Here is a 22,914-nt window from a genome sequence, read left to right on the forward strand (position 1 = left end):
CTGTGAGCCCCTTGTTGGGCACATGTTGCCTCTATCTGTGGCCCAATTGTACATTCCAAGCGCTTAGTCCAGTGCTCTGCACACAGTAAGCGCTCTATAAATACGACTGAATGAATAAATCCCTATCCCATCCCCGTCTCCATCTGACAGCAACTGATGCCTGTCTACTCGTTTGGTTTTGTTGTCTGTCTCCCCCTACTTCTAGACTGTGAGCCCGTTGTTGGGCACATGTTGTCTCTATCTGTGGCCCAACTATACATTCCAAGCGCTTAGTCTAGTGCTCTGCACACAGTAAGCACTCGATAAATACGACTGAATGAATGAATCCCCATCCCCATCTCCATTTGATGCTATTGATGCCTGTCTACTGGTTTGGTTTTGCTGTCTGTCTCCCCCACTTCTAGACTATGAGCCCGTTGTTGGGCAGATGTTGTCTCTGTGGCCCAATTGTACATTCCAAGCGCTTAGTCCAGTGCTCTGCACACAGTAAGCGCTCAATAAAAACGACTGAATGAATTAATCCCCATCCCCATCCGCCCCTCTGCTCCCATCCCCTCCCCGCCTCCCGCCCCTCCCTAGCTTCCATGTGCGCAGAGGGTGGGAGGGAGGGAGGGAGCTCCCAGCCCAAGGCAATGTCAGCCGCTTAGCGCCCTCCCCGGCCCCTCCGCCCCTCTCCCGGTTCTCCTGCTCTCCAGCCTGGCGGTATCCCGGTGGCTCATCCCTAAGCAGCAGCAGGAACAGCGGCGGGAGCGGGAACCGTAGCAGAGGGAGACGGAGGAGGAGGAGGAAGAGGAGGAAGGGGAGGAGGAGGAGGCCGCCCACCGGGGAGCCTGCAAGGTGCCTCTGCCTGCAGCTTACCTCCGGAAAGCATCCTCCTGCTCCTGATCCTGCTTTTCCTGCTCTTGCTCCTGCTGCTCCTCCTGGTCCTGCTCCTTGTCCTGATCCTGAGTCCAGGTCTTCCTGCTCCTGCTCCTCCTGGTCCTGGTCCTGGTTTTCCTGCTCCTGCTCCTGGTCCAGCTCCTCCTGCTCCTGCTTCTTGTTCTGGTCTTCCCTCTTCTGCTCCTGCTCCTCCTGGTCCCGCTCCTTGTCCTGGTCTTCCTGCTCCTGCTCCTCCTGGGGTCCTGCTCCTCCTGGTCCTGATCTTGCTCCTCCTGATCCTGGTCCTGCTCCTCCTGGGGTCCTGGTCCTGCTCCTCCTGGGGTCCTGGTCCTGCTCTTCCTGGGGTCCTGGTCTTGCCCCTCCTGGGGTCCTCCTCCTGCTCCTTCTGGGGTCCTGGTCCTGCTCCTGGTCCTGCTCCTCCTGGGGCTCTGGTCCCGCTCCTGCTTCTCCTGGGGTCCTGGTCCTGCTCCTGGTCATCCCGGCCCCTGGCCCGGTCCCGTCCCTCCCTACCCCTCTCTCCCGCACGATGGACCTCGTGTCCCCCCCGGCCAACGCCACCGGCTGCTTGGGGGCCCCCGTGCCTCCCTCGGGCTGCGCCCCGCCGGTGCCCGGCGCCTGGGCCAACCTGTCCCGGCCGGACGCCAACCTGTCCGACCCCTGCGGCTGTGCCAACCGCACCCAGGTGCTGCCCGCCGGCGGCAGCCCCTCCATGGTCACCGCCATCACCATCATGGCCCTCTACTCCGTCGTCTGCGTCGTGGGGCTCTTCGGAAACTTTCTGGTCATGTATGTCATCGTCAGGTGAGGGACAGGCCAGGGGTGGGAGGAAGGGGCACAGCCGCGGGACGATGGGGTGGGATGGGGTGGGGTGCGGGCATCTCCTGGCCCCCGGGCCTCTCCCTCCGCTGCCCTGCCCAAGCAGAGGGCAGGTGGGGGGCCAAGGGGGTCTGCGTTTGGGGGGCACCGGGGGGAACCCGGGCCTCACCGTCCCTCGGCGCCCCGCGGCCTGGCTCTCTGCACCAGGGCCCGGCCGAAATAAGGGTCATCATCATACTTACGGTCCTGGTTAAGCGCCTACTGTGCCCGGGCACCCTACTAAGCGCTGGGGGTCGATACTAACAAATCGGGTGGGACAGAGACCCTCTCCCACCGGGGGCTCGCAGTCTCCATCCCCATTTTCCGGATGAGGGAACTGAGGCACGGGGAAGTAAAGGGTCTCCATCCCCATTTTCCAGATGAGTGAACTGAGGGACAGAGAAGTAAAGTGACCCCGTCCCCATTTTCCAGATGAGGGAACTGAGGGACAGAGAAGTAAAGTGCCTCCATCCCCATTTTCCAGATGAGTGGACTGAGGCACAGAGAGCTCAAGTGTCTCCATCCCCATTTTCCAGATGAGGGAATTGAGGCACAGAGAAACTCCAATGAGAAACTCAGGCACGGGGAAGTCAAGTGACTTGTGCAAGGTCACACAGCAGACACGAGGCAGAGTTGGAATCAGAACCCAGGACCTTTTGACTCCTGGGCCCGTGCTCTCTCCACTGTTCCATGCAGCTTTGTCCTGGAGTTCTGGTGGCTGCGAGAGATGTTTCCTAGACATCAGAGGAGGGTGCGGGGGAAGCGGGGAAAAGGGTGGAGGTTTTGAGATGAACCACGGCCCCGAGCGGCCGGCGGTGGTCAGCGGTGAGCTGGGAAACACCTAGAAAGCCGACTGAAAAGTAAGTGGAAGACCTCTGGACTCTTCCTGCATAGGTCGGAGTTGGTCCTGGTGAATTAAAAACCAGAAACGCGGGTAAGTTGGATGCACTTCCAGCTGGCCCCCCACACATCAGGAGGTTAATGGAGCCCGGAAAATCTTACCGGTCGAGGAGAATGAGACACGGAATCCGCATCCTTTGCCCAGGATGTGTGAACGTTTTAAAACGTCTATTTACCGTTTTGGATATTCGATCCTATGGGATCCCTGCACTGAGACTGAAATTGAATAATGTGGCTCATATTTAGCACCAGTCTTCACTAAGAACATCTTCATGTCTCAAAGGAGAGTTTAATCATTCCACAACAGTTCTCAAAAAGAGCATCTCCCTAGTGTGAGTGTGTGTGTGTGTGTGTGTGTGTGTGAGAGAGAGAGAGAGAGAGAGAGAGAGAGAGAGAGAGAGAGACAGAGAGACAGAGACCGAGAAAAAGGGAGACAGAGACAGAGAGACAAAGAAAGAGAGAGACCCTGGTTGAGGGTGTCATTCTCACATTGTTTCTCAAAACGGGCCATTTATAGTCACTCCTGAGATTTCTTTAATTAAATGACTGATCAAAGTAAAGCTTCGTTCCCTGCTCCGTTACCATAGCTTTTTGAGAACTGAGAGAGCACCATCTATTGAAAGGATTGGTCACAACAGGTGGATTGGGTGTAAGGAAAAAAAAAAACAAAAAACAAAAAAACCCAAAAGAATTCTGTAAAATACCACTTTGAAAGAATTCTAGAGGATTTTTCTTGGATGTATTATACTGGTGAAAAGACTACTTTGAAATGTCAGTAACATGATTCCTGGCAAAAGGATGGATGGACATTCTGTAGGTCTACAAAATGAGCTCACGTTTCCAGGGAAATAGTCGTACTCAACCGTCAGTGCTCGTTAAGATCATTTTCTGCTTTCCAGTGGTTGAGGGCAGCTTCTCAAGTCACGACCCGAGCCCATTCAAATAGTGTAGTGGCCAACTGAGGCTCCATTAGCAAGGATGGTTCAGAAAGAAATCATCCCAAGTTTGGGTACAGCACCATAAGGAGAGGATATGGGAGGGAAGGAAAAACCTAAACCAGCTATTTTTTCCCATGGGAAAAAAGTCACTCATCAGAAATATAATGAATATTTCCTTTCTTCACTTTTCTCTTCTCTTGTCCTTCCCCTTTCTCGAATTTCCACCTGTTCTTTCTTTACATCCTAAAAATAAAACCCACAAGGTAGCTCCTAACTCTGCACTAGCCAATTTGATTTAGTTCCAATACTTAGTTGGAAGGGGGTGTCTGATTCAGTAAGTTTGTTTCACCCCTGCCCTCTGCCTGGGACTCTTTTAACCTGGGGGAAGGAGGTGGCATGGCCCTTTACCCAGCAAGTTATAATAAACTTCTTCCCATTATTGGCAATGCTGATCATGGCTACTGGAAATGTCGCCCCAATCTCCAGCCTGTGACAGACATGCTGTTCAGTTAGAAAGACCAAATCTCACCCGGGGGAAGTTATTTTGACCCAGAGCTCTTACAAGCCCATTGATAGAGGAATTAATGGGAATACTGGCTGTGGCCTGAAAGTAATAAGTCAATTTGGCTCAGAATGTTTGGCCAACTAAACAGGGGACTACTGAGTGAAATAATGTGCTCAGATCATTACGCGTCAAAGGTCGGCATCAGATGACTAGAATGACTAGTCTATTAAATGGCTGGGTGGTTTCATCCTTTGGATGACATTCATTTCCTGGAAACATTCCTAGTCCTATAAACACGTCTGAACACCTGAATAGCTAAAATTGCTTGGAAGGTGGACAAATTCAATCTCTGATAATAAAGTAGCTCCTTCTTAAAAACAAGAGAAAGGGCATTTAAATGCAACTAAAATTAAACTGAGGGCAAAATCATAGTTCAATGTCATATGCTGCATCACTTCCAGTTGTATATATGAGGTCTCCTCTCACCACTAACCAACATTATTCCCAAGCACTCAGTGCACAACTCGGCACAAAGTAAGCATTCAAAAAACACCACTGATTGATCAATTGATTATTTATTGCAAATCCTGCTAGACTGACACTGTGCAAGGAAGATAGACTTAACTCATGCTTTTTAGAACTTTACAGTATAGAAGTTGTAATCATGACCTATTGAACAGGGAATGTGCCTACCGACTCTGTTGAAGTGTACTCTTCCTCTCCCATATAAGTGTTCAGGAAATACAATAGAATTTCAAGGCTAGAAGACAATCATCCATCATGCTTAGCACTAAGTACAGTGCTCTGCACACAGTTAGTGCTCAATTTAAATACAAATGAATGAATCAGTTGCATTTTTGACTAATTTTCTTCTAGCCTTGAAATTATTGCACTGTCTTATGCCAAACAGGATTAAACCTTTATCCATATAGATAGAGGTCTTCAGCTCCAACAGTCCATATCCTCTCGGTCTTTCCAAGACTCCTAAAAAGCCACCTCCTCCAAGTAGCATTCCACTTTGTCATTCCCATTCCAGCATCTGCTTTAACAGTCACCCAAATATCTGTCCCTATCTCCATTGACTTGTAATTTTTATCATTTGTGGCTATTTTATTTTACTTCTTTAATAGTTTGCTATTTTTACCTGCTTGTCTTCCCATTGATTTGCAACCTTCTCCAGGGCATGGGCAATATCTTGGATTTTTATTACATGTTGCCTAATCTGTTGATATAATGCTTTTTCAGGCACTGGGTGCTTTATGAATCAATCAATCAACTGTTATTTATTGGGTGCTGCTTGCAGAACACTCTAGTAAGCATTTGGGAGAATACAATATAACATAATTGGTAGGCACATTCCCTGCCCACATAAATGCAATTGTGATGACAATAGATGGGAAGGTGGAGGTAGAAAAGGAGGGTTATGATGATAAAGAAGCAGCATGGCCTAGTGGATAGAGCACGGGGCTTGGTATCAGAAGGACCTGGATTCTAATTCCATCTCCACCTCTTGTCTGCTGGGTGACCTTGGGAAAGTTGCTTAACTTCTTTGTGTCTCAGTTACCTCATCTGTAAAATGGGGATTGAGACCGTGAGCCCCAGGTGGGATGGGGCTGTGCCCAAACCAAATTGCTTGTATCCACCCCAGAGCTTAGCATAGTGTCTGAAATATAGTAAGCACTTAGAAAAAAATACCTTTAGTATTATTATTAACTAATGAGGCTTTTTATAGGTTAAATCCACCATGTCAGACATGGCATAACACTGGCCATAACAATCTGGGCAGTGAAAATATTGCTAAATATTATAATACTGCCCTAACTTCATTTTAACAGCCATCATTTCTACAGATCCTTTTCAACCAAACGTTTCCATTAGAGAGTACTTCATCATTGACGGTAATGGATAGAAGCATTTTGAAAATATGTGGCTGTCCAATTATCTTAATAAAACACTTGATCCAACTACAACCACTATCAAAACTAATACATTTCTTAAAATATTCATGGCAGAGGAAACCTTTGGCCAAAAAATATTCCCTGGTAATACCAAGGCTCACCCAAGAAAACATAGAGGTTTGTTTTTTTTCCCCTATAGCATCTGTTATCATGGGTAACCCGGATAAATAGCAGAACTGTTTAAAATGATAAAAAATAATCTATGCAGATAGAGTGCTGCCTTCTGCTTAACAGACATGATGGAGCCAGTCTCTTTCTGGAGGATTTTTGTTTTGCTTGTCTGTTTTTGTCTCAGTTGAATAAATTTTACCAGGCAATTTTGGACTGGACTTTTGGAAGAAAGGCAGTAAGTCTATAATGTTTACCCTCGGACATGTTCCTTGATGCCAGCGGTCCACATAATGTATATAGTTCTAGTCCAGGAATGCTGGCCACCCTCACTTCTCCCTGTTCCCCTTTCTGCCCATGTTGGATTCTGGAGACTTCCTCTGAGGTCTCCTAGCGAGGCAGTGAATTATAAGTAGCGTGACAGTGTATAGAGCAATGGCCTGGGAATCAGAAGGTCATGAGTTTTAATCCCAGCTCTGAAACCTGTCTGCTGTGGGACCTTGGGCAAGTCACTTCACTTCTCTGTGCCTCATTTCCCTCATCTGTAAAATGGGGATTGAGGCTCTGAGCCCCACATGGGACAGGGACTGTGTCCTACCCAATTTGCTTGTAACAACCCCAGTGCTTAGTATAGTGCCCGGCACATAGTAGGTGATTAACAAATAACAAAATTATTATTATTTATAGTGGAAAAGCCTGATCAGCTAGGCAGTGTGATGACATGAGAGCTCCAAGGTCATGCTCAGTTGTGCAGCTAGCAATTAGTGTCCTGTAGCAGAATTGTGTCTATGCAGCCAAAAGATAGCCATCATCAGTTTGGTACTGGACATTTGGCTTATTCTACAAAAATCCTGACTGAAATGAAAGTTTTTAGTGGATAATTCCATTGGAAATAATATGTCCTGGAATAGAAATAACAGCTACATAGAAGAGAGTTGAACAAGTATTTAGGTAAATTTAAATGGTGAAAAGTCTGTCTAGAAAATTCAAACCCTAACATGGTCTATTTGCCTGAATTCAGCAATGGTAATAGAAGAGCAGCATTTGTTGAGTGCCCACTTGATGCAGGGCACTCTACAAGGCATTTGGGAAGTTCAAAATCATCGTGACGTTCTCTGCCCACAAGGAACTTACACTTCAATGGGAGAGACACACACAAAAATATTTACAATTAGAGCAATCAACATTTTAAAATTCATCACAAGGTAAAGATGGCTTAAGGAAGTTCCTATGTGCTAGCAATAGATAACTGACCAGCTTTGTTTTGCCTCGGTAGTCCTATCAAGAAGTTACAAATGTGTCAATGTAACCAATGAACAGAGAAAAGCATTTTAGAAAGTTTGATTAATGTTAGCTCCTCCGTCTGAGCACAAATTCCTCAAAGTTAGGCATCATATCATCATATCAGAGTGATTCATTCCTCATTAGGCCAATACTACAAAGCAACATTAAATAAAATCAGCTTCATAGCTATTAACATTAATATAGCTTATGTTAATAATCACATTTTCAATCTATCACCAAATCCTTTTGGTTCTACCTTCATAACATCTCTAGAACGTGCCCTTTCCTCTCCATCCAGACTTCTATCATGCTAATCCATGCACTTATCGTATCCCACCTTGTCTACTGGATTAGCCTCCTTGCTGACTCCCCTGCCTCCTGTCTCTTCTCACTCCGGTCCTTACTTCATTCTGCTGCCCAGATCATTGTCGTAAAAAAATGTTCCGCTGAAAGTCTCCCCACTTCTCATTGTTGTCCGTCCTTCTCCACATCAAACAGAAACTCCTTACCATTGCCTTTTAAATTTTCTATTGTCTAATACAGTGCTGTGTATGCGGTAGGTGTGCTAATAAAGACTAATGAATAAATGAGAGGTTAAAAATGTTTCTCATGGCATTTTCATCTTGACCCCTCCTTCCTTACCTCTTTGATTTCCTACTATAACCCAGCCCACACACTTTGCTCCTCTAATGCCAACGTACTCATTGTGCCTTATTTTCATCTATCTTGTCACTGACCACTCACCCCAGTCCTCCCTCTGGCCTAGAACTCACTCCCCCTTCATATACAACAGACTATAATTCTCCCCACTTTCAAAGCCTTATTAAAATCACATCTGCTCCAAGGGGCCGTTCCCAGCTAAGCCTTGATTTCCCCTACTCACACTCCCTTTTGAATTGCTTATGCATTTAGATCCATATCCTTTAAGCACTTGATAGGCACCCCACTGTCATTCCCACAGCACTTATGTACATATCCTTATGCTCTTCCATTTCCCCTGTCTGTATTACATTTCAATATCTGCCTCTCCCTCTAGACTCTTTGCTCCTTCTATGCAGGCATCATGTATTCTAACTCTAGTGTACTGTGATCTCTGAAGTGCTTAGTATAGTGCTCTGCATTCAGTAAGTACTGAACAAATACCACTGATTGATTGATATATCATCTCACCAAGGAATGGAATTTATTTTATTAAGTATTTAGTGTGTGGAGAGCACTGTACTAAGCCCTTGGGAAAGTACAGTACAAGAGCTGATCCTTGCCCATAAGGAGCTTACAGTCTGCAGACTGTAAGGTTCAAATACTGCACTTCATATTTAAATAATACATGAATTAACACTACAAAACCATTTATAATTACTTCACCATTTTTAACATTAAAATAAGACAATGTAGGCTCTATATGTAAATTGCCCAGGGCATTGAATTGATACTACAGGGTAAACAAGGAATATATTACATATATGTATATATATATTTCTAGTACTGCTAGTCTTTACAGAATTGCAAATAAATATTCCAGTAAGGAATAAATAAATATGAAGCGTAATTTATCTCTGTTGGAAACAGGCTGTTCAAGAAAATGTCCCAGTAAAATATTTTCTTGAAAGAAATCTGCTTTACTCTAACAAGGGAAGTGTTTCAGCTAAAATATCTAATTTTCATCCAATTAGCACAGCCAATATGGCCTGTGGATAAGAACTCTTCCCAGGGTTTTTATGCCTGCTTTGGGATCAGGGATCAGGATATATCATCAGGAAGAGAGGACACTCACTGAAGCTGGAAAGCGATATGCTGAAAGCAAAATGAAAGGAAAAACAGCTTTACAAAGTGGATTGTAAGCATATGGAATTCATTACCACTGGATGCTGGGCAGTAGACTTTGGATACATTCATGAAGTAATGTTTATTAATGGTTTACTCAGGAAAAATATAAGAGTGATAGAAGGCACAAGAAAAGTTAAGTCAATACATGGACAATAGGCACAAATTAAGTTATTAGAGGAAAAAGAGAATGGATGGCATTGAGTGCAGTCTTGACACTGTTACTCTAATTATTTTTTTATGATATTCATTAAGCACATACATGTGCCAGGCACTGTACTAAGTGCTGGGGTAGATACAAGCTAATTAGGTTAAACACAGTCCATGTCCCACATCAACCATCGTTGATTAATCTGGAGAAGCAGCGTGGCTCAGTGGAAAGAGCACGGGCTTTGGAGTCAGGGCTCATGAGTTCGAATCCCAGCTCTGCCACTTGTCAGCTGTGTGACTGTGGGCAAGTCACTTAACTTCTCTGTGCCTCAGTTCCCTCATCTGTAAAATGGGGATGAAGACTGTGAGCCCCACGTGGGACAACCTGATTCCCCTGTGTCTACCCCAGCGCTTAGAACAGTGCTCGGCACATAGTAAGCGCTTAATAAATACCAACATTATTATGTATTGAGCAATATATTAAGTGCTTGGGAGAGTACAGTATAACTTTAGAACAGAGTTGGGCAAGTCAATAACTTCTTTGGGCCTCAGTTACCTCATCTGTAAAATGGGGAATAACACTGTGAGCCCCATGTGAGATACAGATTATGTCCAACCTGACAATCTTCTATCCAGTCCAGAGTTTAATACAGTGACTGGCACATAGTAAGTGCTTCACAACCACCACAAAAAAAAAAAAGGAAAGGAGATTAGCTTCCAGAGCTTACACTTTCCTAAGTCATCAAGCTTCAAATAATATACAGATCTCCATAATCATTCAAACACATCTCCATAAGATAGTCAACCAACAAACTCATAAACACAAACTTTTGGGGGAACCTGATCACATTACCACATGTTCATACTTCATCACCTGGAGGGAAGGGGAGGTTCTGGATGTTTCAAGGGAGAAGCAGAGAGTGAGAGAATCTCTTCCTCTCCCAAATTTAAATGCTCTGCTCAGTTTGCTGATTATGCAGTTTCACCCACAGGCTCCTGGAAAATGTAGTTCTTCTGGGTCCTGGGAAGTACAGTTCCTACATGGGCAAGGATGGAGTTTCCCATCAATATCAACAGAACTTGTGAGGAGGAATTGGTTAGAGGGCTAATGGTTTGGTTAATACCACTGGCACTCTCTCATCCCTGCAGTGATGACCCCGCTGGGCACCGAGTGCAATGAATGGATAAGCTGTGTGGTCCAGTAGGTAGACCCCAGACCTGAGAGTCAGAAGGACCTGGGTTCTAAACCTGTCTCCACCATTTGTCTGCTGTGTGACCTTGGGCAAGTCACTTCACTTCTCTAAGGCCTCATTTATCTCATCTATAAAATGGATTTAGACCGTGAGCACCAGGTGGTTACATGGACTGTGTCCAACCTGATTACCTTGTAACTACCCCAATGCTTAGAACATTGCTTGGCACATTCATTCATTCAATCAATAGTATTTATTGAGCGCTTACTATGTGCAGAGCACTGTACTAAGCCCTTGGAGTGTACAATTTAGCAACAGAGACAATCCCTGCCCAATGACGGGCTCACAGTCTAAACGGGGGAGACAGCAAAGCAAAACAGAACAAAACAAAAACAAGACAACATCATCAAGATAAGTAGAATCAAGGGAATGTACACCTCATTAACAAAATAAATAAGATAATAAATAATATATACAAATGAGCACAGTGCTGAGGGGAAGGGGGAGGAGCAGAGAGTGGGGGGAGGGGAGGGAAGGGGGAGCAGAGGAAAAGGGGGCTCAGTCTGGGAAGGCCTCTTGGAGGAGGTGAGCTCTCAGTAGGGCTTTGAAAAGGGGAAGAGAGTTAGTTTGGCGGACGTGAGAAGGGAGGGCATTCCAGGACAGCAGTAGGACATGAGATGGGGTCGACGGCAGGACAGGAGTGAACGGGGGACCTTGAGGAGATGAGCGGCAGAGGAGCGGAGTATACGGGGTGGGCAGTAGAAAGAGAGAAGGAGGGTGAGGTAGGAGGGGGCAAGGTGACGGAGAGCTTTGAAGCCAAGAGTGAGCAGTTTTGTTTCATGCAAAGGTTGATAGGCAACCACTGGAGGTTTTTGAAGAGGGGAGTGACATGCCAGAGCATTTCTGTAAGAAGATGATCCGGACAGCGGAATGAAAAATAGACTGGAGTTGGGAGAGACAGGAGGACAGGAGATCCAAGAGGAGGCTGACACAATAATCCAGTCGGGATATTATGAGAGCTTGAACCAGCACGATAGCCATTTGAATGGAGAGGAAAGGGTGGATCTTGGCGATATTGTAAAGGTGAGACCATCAGGTGTTGGTGACAGAATGGATGTGTGGGGTGAATGAGAGAGCTGAGTCAAGGAGGACACCAAGGTTGCGGGCCTGTGAGACGGGAAGGATGATCATGCCATCCACAGTGACAGGGAAGTCAGGGAGAGGACAGGATTTAGGAGGGAAGATAACGAGCTCAGTTTTAGTCATGATGAGTTTTAGGTGGCGGGCAGACATCCAGGTGGAGACGTCCTGGAGGCAGGAGGAGATACGAGCCTGAAGGGAGGGGGAGAGAGCAGGGGAGGAGATGTAGATCAGTGTGTCATCTGCATAGAGATGATAGTTGAAGCCGTGGGAGCAAATGAGTTCACCAAGGGAGTGAGTGTAGATGGAGAACAGGGGCCAAGAACGGACCCTTCAGGATCCCCTACAGTTAGTGGATGGGAGGGGGGAGGAGGAGCCCACGAAGGAGACCGAGAATGATAGGCCAGAAAGATAAGAGGAGAACAAGGAGAAGACGGAGTCCGTGAAGCCAAGGTGAGATAAGGTGTGGAGGAGAAGGGGATGGTCGACAGTGTCAAAGGCAACTGAGAGGTTGAGGAGGATTAGGATAGAGTAGGAGCCATTGGATTTGGCAAGAAGGAGGTCATGGGTGACCTTTGAGAGAGCAGTCTTGGTAGAGTGGAGGGGACGGAAGCCAGATTGGAGGGGGTCCAGGAGAGAGTTGGAGTTAAGGAATTATAGGCAGCGAGTGTAGACGACTCATTCTAGGAGCTTGGAAAGGAAGGGTAGGAGGGAGAAAGGACGATAACTGGATGGAGAAGTGGGGTCGAGAGAGGGTTTTTTAGAAATGCTTAACAAGTACAGCACATTCTAAAGCACCAGGGTAGTATTTTTCCCCTTTAGGCAGTTCCAGGAAGAACTGGCACTAGAACCCAGGTCTCCTAACACCTATAGCAGTGCTCTTTCAGCAAGGCTCTCAGGAGGAAAGACCTGCAGAATTAGTTTCCTACTCTCCCATTGGTCAGCTCCCTTAAATTGCTGGATTGCCTCCAATAAGGCCTTGAAAATGTCCACAAAGTGGTTTGGCCAAAACTGAACAGTCCAAGTGATTCTTGCCTCATTGACTGCTGTCAATCACCAGTAAGTCATACAACTCAACAGAGTTTCATGGAAAAACCCTAGATTTTTCCAAATTTCTACCTCCTTACTTTTTTGTTGAAAAATCTAAAAACTCATGGCTCTTGGCCATTTGGAGAAAAGTACTTTGTGGATAGTGTTTTCCAGAATGGATTTTCCAGGTGAGGGGATTTTGTTGATGTCACAAATCCTGGGGCCAAAGCTAAGGCAGGATTAATGAGTGCATAAGAGGCTGATTCATTCAGCTTCTTGGGTAGTAAGACAAGCCCATCCACTCACATATATGTTGGGTATCGCACTCTTCTTCTTCATTGCCTCCCATGAAGTCAAGCAAAATGGAGCAGGCAAAAATATCTGGGGACAAATAATACAATGCATTTGGAAACCCATGCCTTTATAGCTAAATCTCAAATATACCTATAGTTAACACTGAAACTCATTGCAGAGTAAGATTAAAGATTTCCAGTCAGCATGGCCTAGTGAAAAGCATAATAGTAGGAGTTAAGAGATCTGGGCTCCAATCTCCAGTTCTGCCGATTGCTTGCTGGGTGACTTTGGATGAGCCACTTAATATGTCTGTGCCTCAGTTTCCTCATCTGTAAAACAGGGATAAAATATCTACTCTCTCCATCTTGATGTTGAACTCCATGTAGTACAAGGACTGAACCTGATCTAATTTCCTCTTACATTTTTGGAAGAAATACCTAAGAGATCGGGTCTCAGTTTTCTTTGTTAATTCTGATATAAAACATCAACACAAATAAAAATAGATCATATTCAGATGTTAGCCTCTCCTAATTTTTATCATTGCTATTGATACTCTCTTGATATAGACATTGGATAAGCAATTTATTGAAAAATAGAATTAAAAATACTACCTTTCTAATACACATCAAGCTTGATTTAGGGAGAGTATGGTATTAACCAAGAAATGAGAGGTGAGGAGAGTAAATTCTAAGATTCAGTCAAGTTGAGAAGAAAATGACTAGAAGTAGGAAAGTCTAAGTTCTGGGAGGTAAAAAAAAAATACTTGAGATCTTGTATAATAATAAATAATGCTGGTATTTGTTAAGCGCTTACTATGTGCCAAGCACTGTTCTAGGTGCTGGGGTAGATATAAGGTAATCAGGTTGTCCCACGTGGGGCTTACAGTCTTAATACCCATTTTAAGGATGAAGAAACTGTCGTTCAGCAGATAAGTGGTAGAGGCAGGATTAGAACCCACAACCTCTGACTCCCAAGCCTGTTCTTTTTCTCCTAAGCCACGCTGTTTCTCTATGCATTCAACCCTTTTCAATAATTTCAAATGTAGTGTTTTAAAGGAAAAAGAATCTTTGCTATTCAGGTAGTCAGACAATTTCATCTTAATCAAGTCTCAAAATTTAGCTATTTATTTTCAACTCATCAACAGTATTAATTCAACTCTGTCTGTTAAGACCATTGCACTAAATGCTGCTAGAGCTCAAGAGTTAGTAGATATGATTCCTGCATTCAAGAAATTTACAATCTATCAAGGGAAACAGACACCAAAAAAAAATTATAAGAAGAAGGAAACAGACCATAAAGATAAATGTACACAAGTGCAACAGTGTGGTTATCCAAGTGTTTAGGCAATGCAGAAATTCTGAAGTCACAGTAGAAGGGAAATAAGGTTGGGGAGATGGGAGATTAGTCAGGGAAGACCTCCTGGAGGAAGAATAATTCAATAGGGTTCAGAAAATGGAGAGAGTAGTGGTCAGCTGGATGTGAAGAGGGAGGGAGTTTCAGGTAAAAGGGAGAGAAGGTCAGATGCAAGAGAGATGAAAACAAGGCACAGGTATTGACTCTGAAAGGAGTAAAGCATGCAACCTGAAGTGTGATGAGAGAAGGGTGAGACTAAGTAGTGGGCAAAGAGCTGAATGAGTGCCTTAAATCCAGTGGTCAGGAGTTTTTCCTTGATATGAAGAAGAATGGATGACTGGGGATTTTTGAGGAGTGGGAAAATGTTTAAAAAAAAAATGTTGCAGACAGCAGAGTGAAATATAGATAGGAAAGGGGAGAGAAAGGAGGCCAAGAGGTCAGCAAGGAGGTTGGTGTAGAAGTTGACTAGAAATAAGACCAATCCCTGAAACAGTGTGATGGTAGTTTGGATGCAGAGGAAGAGTTACTTCTTGAGAAGGTTGTGAAGGAAAGATTTAGTGGCAGCCTGAAGACTAGGGTTGAAAGGTAGAGAGGACTCGGCCCACGTATGTATGTATATGTGATTGAACACTCATTATTCAGCTACGTCATTCTTGACATCTGCTAGATCTCATATATCCTGGTTCTTTCTCCTGCCCAACTAGTCCCACTATTGGTAAATTATTTGTGCTGGCCTGCCTCCCCTGTTTGACTGAAAACCCCTTGAGGGCAGAAAATGGGTCTTCTGCTTTTGATGTACTTTCTCAAATGCATAAACTAAGCCTTGCCCCAGATGATTGATTAATGTCAGCAACTAGCTACCTGTGAGGTCTTACGCTTTGCCTCAGTTTCTTCATCTGTAAATAGGAGTCTCAGTTGAAGGTTATCGCAAAACCTAGTTACAATGATTTACTTGCTCCCCTGTCCCTCCTCTAGTCTCATACCACTAACCCTCCACCCTGGATCACCTCCACAGTCTGCTTTCTCTGCTCCTGAGACCAAGCTTCAGAGCCCTGTTGGAGGAAATCCAGATATCTCTCTGACCTTGTCCACTTTAAATTCATTCTTATCTGCTTCAATTCGGCCCTCTCCACTGCCTGGCAACAGTACTTCTCCTTCCTAATTCACTTCCATTCCCATTGCCCCCGCCAGCTCTTCCAGGCATTTAACTCCCTCCTCAAATCTCCTGTCTCCCTGCCCCCACTATCTCTTTAATAATAATAATAATAATAATGTTGGTATTTGTTAAGCGCTTACTATGTGCTGAGCACTGTTCTAATTGCTGGGGTAGACACAGGGGAATCAGGTTGTCCCAGGTAGGGCTCACAGTCTTCATCCCCATTTTACAGATGAGGTAACTGAGGCACAGAGAAGTGAAGTGACTTGCCCAAGGTCACACAGCAGACAAGTGGCAGAGCTGGGATTCGAACTCATGACCTCTGACTCCAAAGCCCGTGCTCTTTCCACTGAGCCACGCTGCTTCTCTATCTCTTTCCTCTATGTGACCTGGCCACATACTTCATCAACAAAATTGAAGCCATCAGACATGATCTTCCTATAACCTCCTCTGTTCTCCTCCAATCCCCTATCCTGCTCCACCCTTTTCAACTCTCCCTATATTCCCTGCAGTAACTCCAGATGAAATATCTCGCCCCCTCTCTAAATCTACTCCCTCCACTTGTGTATCTGACCCCATCCATTCATAACTTTTTTAAACACTGGCACTCTCCCTTCTTCCCTTCTCGACTGCCATCTTCAACTGTTCACTTTCCAATGGTGTCTTTCCCCTTGTTTTCAAACATCTTTGTTTATCCTTTATCCTAAAAAACCCTCCCTTGAGTCCACAGCTCCCTCCAGTTATAGACCCATCTCGCTACTACCATCTCTCACTAAACTCATTGAGAGATTTGTTTACACCCACCATTTCCACTTCCTGTCCTCCAACTGTTTCCTAGATCCCCTACAATCTGGCTTCTGTCCCCTTCAATCTAAAGAAACAGATAAGCAATGTAAGGTAAGGTATGCAATGACCTTCATCTCACCAAATCTAATGGCTTTTACTCATCCTAATCCTCCTAGGCCTTTGAAACCATAGACCATTCCCTTCTCCTTGAAAATTTATCCAATCTTGGATTCACTGACACTGTCCATTCGTGGTTCTCCTCTTCTATCTCTGATCACTACTGGGTCTCTTTAGCTGACTCCTTCTCTACCTCCCGCCCTCTAACATTAGGGGTCCCTCAAGGTTCAGTTCTAGGTCTCCTATTCTCCTTCTACACCCACTTCCTTCATTTGCTCCCATGGCTTTAATTACCACCTCTATACAGATAATTCCCAAATCTACCTCTCTAGCTCTGACCTCTCTCCTTCCCTATAATCTTGCATTTCCTCCTGCCTCCAGGGCATATCTATATGGATGTCATACCTCAAAATAAACATGTCCAAAAGTGAACTCCTTATCTTTCCACCCAAACCCTTATCTTTCCATCACTATAGACAATATCACTATCCTCCCTATCTAATAAGCCAGAAACCTTGGCATTGCCCTCAACTCATCTTTCTCATCCCATCCACATATTCAATCTGTCACCACATCCTGCCAGTTCTACCTTCACAACATTGCTAAAATCCATCCTTTCCGTCCAAACTGCTACTATGCTGATCCAAGCACTTATTCTACCCTGCCTTGACTACTGCATCTGCCTCCCTGCTGACCTCCTGGCCTCCTGTTCTCCCCACTCCCATCCATACTGCAGTCTATCTACTGTAGATAGATCATCTATCTACAAAAATGTTCAGTTCATGTCTCCCCATCTCTCAAGAACCTCCCATGACTGCCCATCCACCTCCACATCAAACCAAACCACCTTAACATTAGCTTCAAAGCCCTCAATCACCTTGCCCCCTCCTACCTCACCTCACTATTCTTCTACACAGCCCAGCCCTCACACTCCACTCTAGTGCCAACTTACTCACTGTGCCCTGATCTCATCTATCTCGCTGCTGACCCCTTTCCACATCCTCCCCCTAGCCTGGAACTCCCTCCCCCTCCACATACACCAGGTCACCACTCTCTTCACCTTCAAAGTCTTGGTAAGGTCACATCTTCTCCAAGAAGCCTTCTTGATTAAGCCCTGACTTCCTCTCTGCATCGTCTATGCACTTGGATCTGTGACCTTTGGACATTTGGTATTTGCCGCACTCCCAACCTCACAGCACTTGTGTACATATCTTTAAATTATATATTATACATTAATTATTCATTCATATTAATATCTGTCTTCCCCTCTAGACTGTAAACGTTTTATGAGCAGAGAATGTATCTGCTAATTCTACTGTATTGTATTCTCCCAAGTACAATTCAAAATAAATGCTCAATAAATATCATTGATTGATTGATTACTTTCCCTTATTTACTTTGGGACTTTCATCTTCTCTAATTCATAAAAGACATTTTCCTTGCTGTTTCCTTAGTTTAGGTGTAGGGGTTTGTTGTTAACCTGCCCTTTGGGACCAAGCAATAAATGGTATTTACTGAGTGCTTACAGTGTGCAGAGCACTATACCGAGCACTTGGGAATTATAAAACAATTGAATTGGTAGATGATCCCTGCTCTGAAGACCAGAACCTCAGTAGAATAAGAGGATAAACTGAATAGCAAAATTATTGATGATGGAAATCTACTGCAAGTGACTTTCTCAAATTCAAATATGGCCACTATATGGTAAAACACATCTATGTGGAAATCCAACCTGCTGCATGATTGAAAATGTCACCTTCTCCATAAGCATCTTCATAGAAATATCTTCCAAACAAATGCATTACAGCTATTTGAGTCAAGACAGCATAATGTGAAGTACTTAGAACTACTAGAAGGAAATGGTCTTTACCAATACCAAGTGCTATTAATTCATTTTATTTCTACAATAATTACTGAAGGGTTTCTTCTTGCTTCCCTCCTGTGTGAATCATCTATCAGTAATACCCATACATGAGACGTGGGAGGTCATTATGTGACATATGAAACTGCTGGTTTGTATAAAGCTATATACAATGATATAGTTTATTATGTGACTTATGACAGGAAGCTTATGCAAATCAAATATGCATTGGAGGAGAATTCTCCACTGGAATATATAAGCTTATTATACGGAACACTAGCAGGCAGGCAGAAACATTGAGTGTGAATTAGACTGCAACTCCCATTATATAATTATATCAAATTCTGAACTATTCAAAATAATCATCCATTTCTAACAATGAATATATATATTCATTCATTCAGTCATACTTATTGGGTGCTTACTGTGTGTCGAGCACTGTACTAAGCACTTGAGAAAGTACAGTACAACAGTAAATGGTGACTTTCCCTGCCCACAGTGAGTTCAGTCTATGGGGCTGAACTGAATCTTCTTAGAGGGATCTAATATGGTGATTCATAAAATTAACTGAATTGCTACATTTTTCTATATTTAACTATTATTCTATTCAAGAAAAAAAAGCAGTTGATAACCTTACAACCCCTTTCCATAAAATACAAATGAATAAAATTACAGATATGTACATAAGTGTTTTGGATCTGGGAGTAGGGAAGAGCAAAGGGATAAATGAAATTACAGATATGTACATAAGTGATCTGTGGCTGGCAGGGGGGAAGAGCAAAGGGAGCAAGCAGGATGTGGGCTAGGGGTCAGTGGCGAGACAGGCCAGATGGAGGCACAGTTAAAAGGTTAGCACTAGAGGAGTGAAGTGTGTGGGCTGGATTGTAGAAGAGAAGCGAGGTGAGGTAGGAGGGGGCAGGGTGATGGAGAGTTTTAAAGCCAATGGAGGGGAGTTTTTGTTAGATTCAGAGGTGGATGGGCAACCATTTTCGTTTTTTGAGGAGGGAGGTGATGTGTTGAGAATGTTTTTGTGGAAAAGTGATCTGGACAGTTGAAAGAAGTATGGACTGGGGTGGGGAGAGGCAGGAGGTTGGGAGGTTGGCAAGGAGGCTGATGCAGTAATCCAAGATGAGTGACTGTATTAATGTGGTAGCAATATGGATGGAGTGGAAAGGGTGGATTTTAGCGATATTGTGAAGGTGGGACCGACAGGATTTGGTGACTGGTTGAATATGTGGGTTGAATGAGAGGAGTCAAGGATAACGCCAAGGTTACGGGCTTGAGAGACAGAAAGGATGGTGGGGCCATATACAATGATGGGAAATTCAGGAGGAGGTCAAGGTTTGGGTGGGAAAATAAGGAACTCTGTTTTGGACATGTTAAATTTAAGGTGACAGGAGGACATCCAAGTAGAGATGTCTTGAAGGCAGGAGGAGATGTGAGACTGTTGGGAAGGAGAGAGATCAGTATACATCCACAGATTAATGAGTGCTTTTTAGTAAAACGAGTAAAATGTATTTTCAAAAATGTTAGACTGCAGCCAATGTATTTTGTAACTGCAAATGTTGTGTTTTATCAACTTTATTTACTGTAATCAGAAAGAAGCCCTTTTTTAGTTCTGAAATACACAAAACTCAGAGATAATTCACTGTCCACTAGGTCACTCATTCACAAAGGAAAACACAATTTTATAAACTTTTTAAGAAAGAAAATATTCTTGTGTTCTTTTAGCACTTTTCCAAGTGTCTGGATTTAAATGGCAGTTTAGTGTTTAGGGTAACCACTGATGTGCACATTTTTATAGTACAAATTTCATCTTAAGTGATGTTTTAAATTACACAGTGAAAACATGTTCCTTTATTTAGAGTGCACCCAAAGTGTTCACCTGTAAACACTATGTAACTACTTCATAATTGCATATGCATCCAAATTACTTGGTAATTGCATTTAATAAGCCTCAAAGTAATTATAGTACCATGTAATCTGTACTCCAGTTTATAATAAAAAAGTAATTATGTATTGCATGTTCTTTGCAATCACAAACTATGAAGTCTGGCAAACAACTTTGTTCCTTCATGGTAATCATTATTGTATGAAAGGTTGCCCACCGCTCACCATGCAAATCCACTAATAATTGACTCTGTAGCATAAATTATATTGTGGTAATCTGTTTTAAAATTTAGTGATAAACACAAATGTTTAGCTTTGGCCTTTAATTTCTATATCTTACTTCATCTAGGGACTCACAGACCTTAATGGAAAATAATTCCCTGAGAATATTCTAACTTAAAATGTTTACTATATCTCTGATGAAGAAATAAGAATGTGTTGCCTTTTATTATAAGATTAATTATTTGCACCTGGGTGAACAGGAACTGTATGAACTGAATCTTCTTAGAGGGATCTAATAAGGTGATTCATAAAATTAACTGAATTACTACATTTTTCTATATTTAACTATTATTCTATTCTAGAAACAAAAGCAGTTGATAACCTTACAACTCCTTTCTGCAACTAGAATTTGCACAGTTTAAAATATCAATATTACATATCTTTGGCCAAGTATAATGGGATTGTCTGGAAAAGAATATGTCATTTATATAACTAATATCAGAATAAATTGTTAGTATACCTTCAATAATGAAATGCCCTCAATTTGTGTAACTAAAGACATATGTTTCATATTTCCTTTTAAACAGTAGCGTAACCAAAAATCAAGCCTCGACCCTGGCAATCTGAAATATTTTGTTGCACATGGACATGGATTTATAAATTTTTATCCTTAGGGAGAGAGAGATAGAGAGAGCATTGGTTTTGATTTTCAAATATGACACTAGAAAGAGTGGGAATCCAACCAATGTACATGGTTGTGACTGAAAAGATCAATGCCTAATCTACTTTCCAATCCACGAGGTGTATGCCTATCAATCAGTCATATTTATTGAGTGCTTACTGTTTGCAGAACACTATGCTGAGCACTTGGGAGAATAGAACAGTTGGTAGACACATTCCCAGCCCACAGTGAACTTACAGTCCAGATAGTTCCTTTCCTTCACCCTTTCTTGGACAGTTATAAGGCCATTCTTCCTTTTCAGAGCTGCCTCTTGGTATCCCAATTTTCAACCCTTTATGGTATTTTCATTTTGACTGTGTTTCCTGCTGAGGGGGGCCGGGCAGGAAAGTTTTGGGCCAGTGTTCTGGGCATGAGGAAAGAGAGAGAAGCTGGGTAGGGAATCTAGGCAGTCAGAATGGCATCTCACAAGGGAGGATTTCCAGGGATAGTCACTCACAGACCATTTCCCAAACCCAGAACATGGAAACTTTTGTTAACATTCATTCATTCAATCATATTTACTGAGCATTTGCTGTGTGCAAAGTACTGTACTAAGAGCTTGGAAAATACAATATAACAATAAACACTGACATTCCCTAGTCACAACAATGTTACAGCTAAAGCGGGGGAAATAGACATCAATACAAATAAAGTTGTAGATATGTACATAAGTACTGTGGGACTGGGAGGGGGAAAGAGCAAAAGGAGCAAGTCAGGACAATGCAGAAGGGAGTGGGAGATTCATCAGCTACCTATGCTAATTCCTTCCTTCCTCTTTCCTAATTTTTTTTTTATAAAAGTCAAATGATACCTTGGATTTACAGAGCATCTTTCTTTGAAAAAGCTCAGAGAACTTTGACATACAGAAAATTATTTCATTTCATCTTCACAAAATTCTTGATAGTTGTGTAGGGACAAGTTTGTTTTCAAGAGGCAAAACTGAGGCACACAGAAATGCTAAAGGTATTTGCTTAGTATCAATCAGTGGTATTTACTGAGGTCTTAGTGTGCTGAGCACTGTACTAAGAGCTCAGAAGAGTATAATGCAATGGAGTTGTTCGACTTGTTTCCTGCCCACAGTGAGTTTACAGTCAGAAGTTTACAAGGTGCATCAAGGGTAAAGCTGAAACTACAACTCAGGCATCATGACTCTTGGCCCATTGTTTGCCATGGTTTATGCTCTAAATCAAACAGTAGTATTGACTGAGAGCTTGGGAGACTACAGTAGAGTTACAACACATGATCCTTAAAATATTTTGCACTCTTAACCTCGTTGATCTCTAACAGTGTCCTCTCTTTCCTAGAAATCATCTATTAGATCCTTTCTTTTTAATTCTCAAAATGCTGTAAATGAATAAATGATAATGAATTTTCTTATGTTTTCATTCCAGGAAAATCAGTTTCTATGTATCATTCATCTTAAGACAGTCAGGCATATCTAAATCATCCATGGATCAATTCCAATCCTTGTTTTTTTGATACTATTCTGAACCTCTTAGTGCAAACTTTCTAATAAACATGCTGAAGTGTGTCTCTTACCTTATGCAGGAATCAGAGCAATACTAAAATTTTCTACTAAAAAAATATTTCCCAAAACATGCTTACCCCAAGCTTCCTAATATTAAGGAAATTATTTTGCACTAGAAAACACAGTTGTTATATAGCGTTTTAGATTGTCGGTGTGGCCTACTATAAAGTGCCTGAATCTGGTGATCCCAGATCTGTCTCTGGTCTGTTGTGTGACCTTGAGC

The 22,914-nt window shown here is 43.2% G+C and overlaps 1 protein-coding gene across 1 annotated transcript in view; it reads left to right on the forward strand.

Annotated features, from left to right (window-relative positions):
• Window positions 1-1,342: 1,342 nt before the first annotated feature.
• The window catches only part of OPRM1 (opioid receptor mu 1), a 56,825-nt gene continuing 35,253 nt past the window's right edge, over window positions 1,343-22,914 (forward strand). The window contains 1 exon segment of the mRNA XM_029048342.2: window positions 1,343-1,680. Within this exon segment, the coding sequence (XP_028904175.1) occupies window positions 1,406-1,680 (275 nt within the window). The 5' untranslated portion in view covers window positions 1,343-1,405.

Source organism: Ornithorhynchus anatinus, chromosome 2, assembly GCF_004115215.2.
Source record: "Ornithorhynchus anatinus isolate Pmale09 chromosome 2, mOrnAna1.pri.v4, whole genome shotgun sequence".
NCBI lineage: Eukaryota > Metazoa > Chordata > Mammalia > Monotremata > Ornithorhynchidae > Ornithorhynchus > Ornithorhynchus anatinus.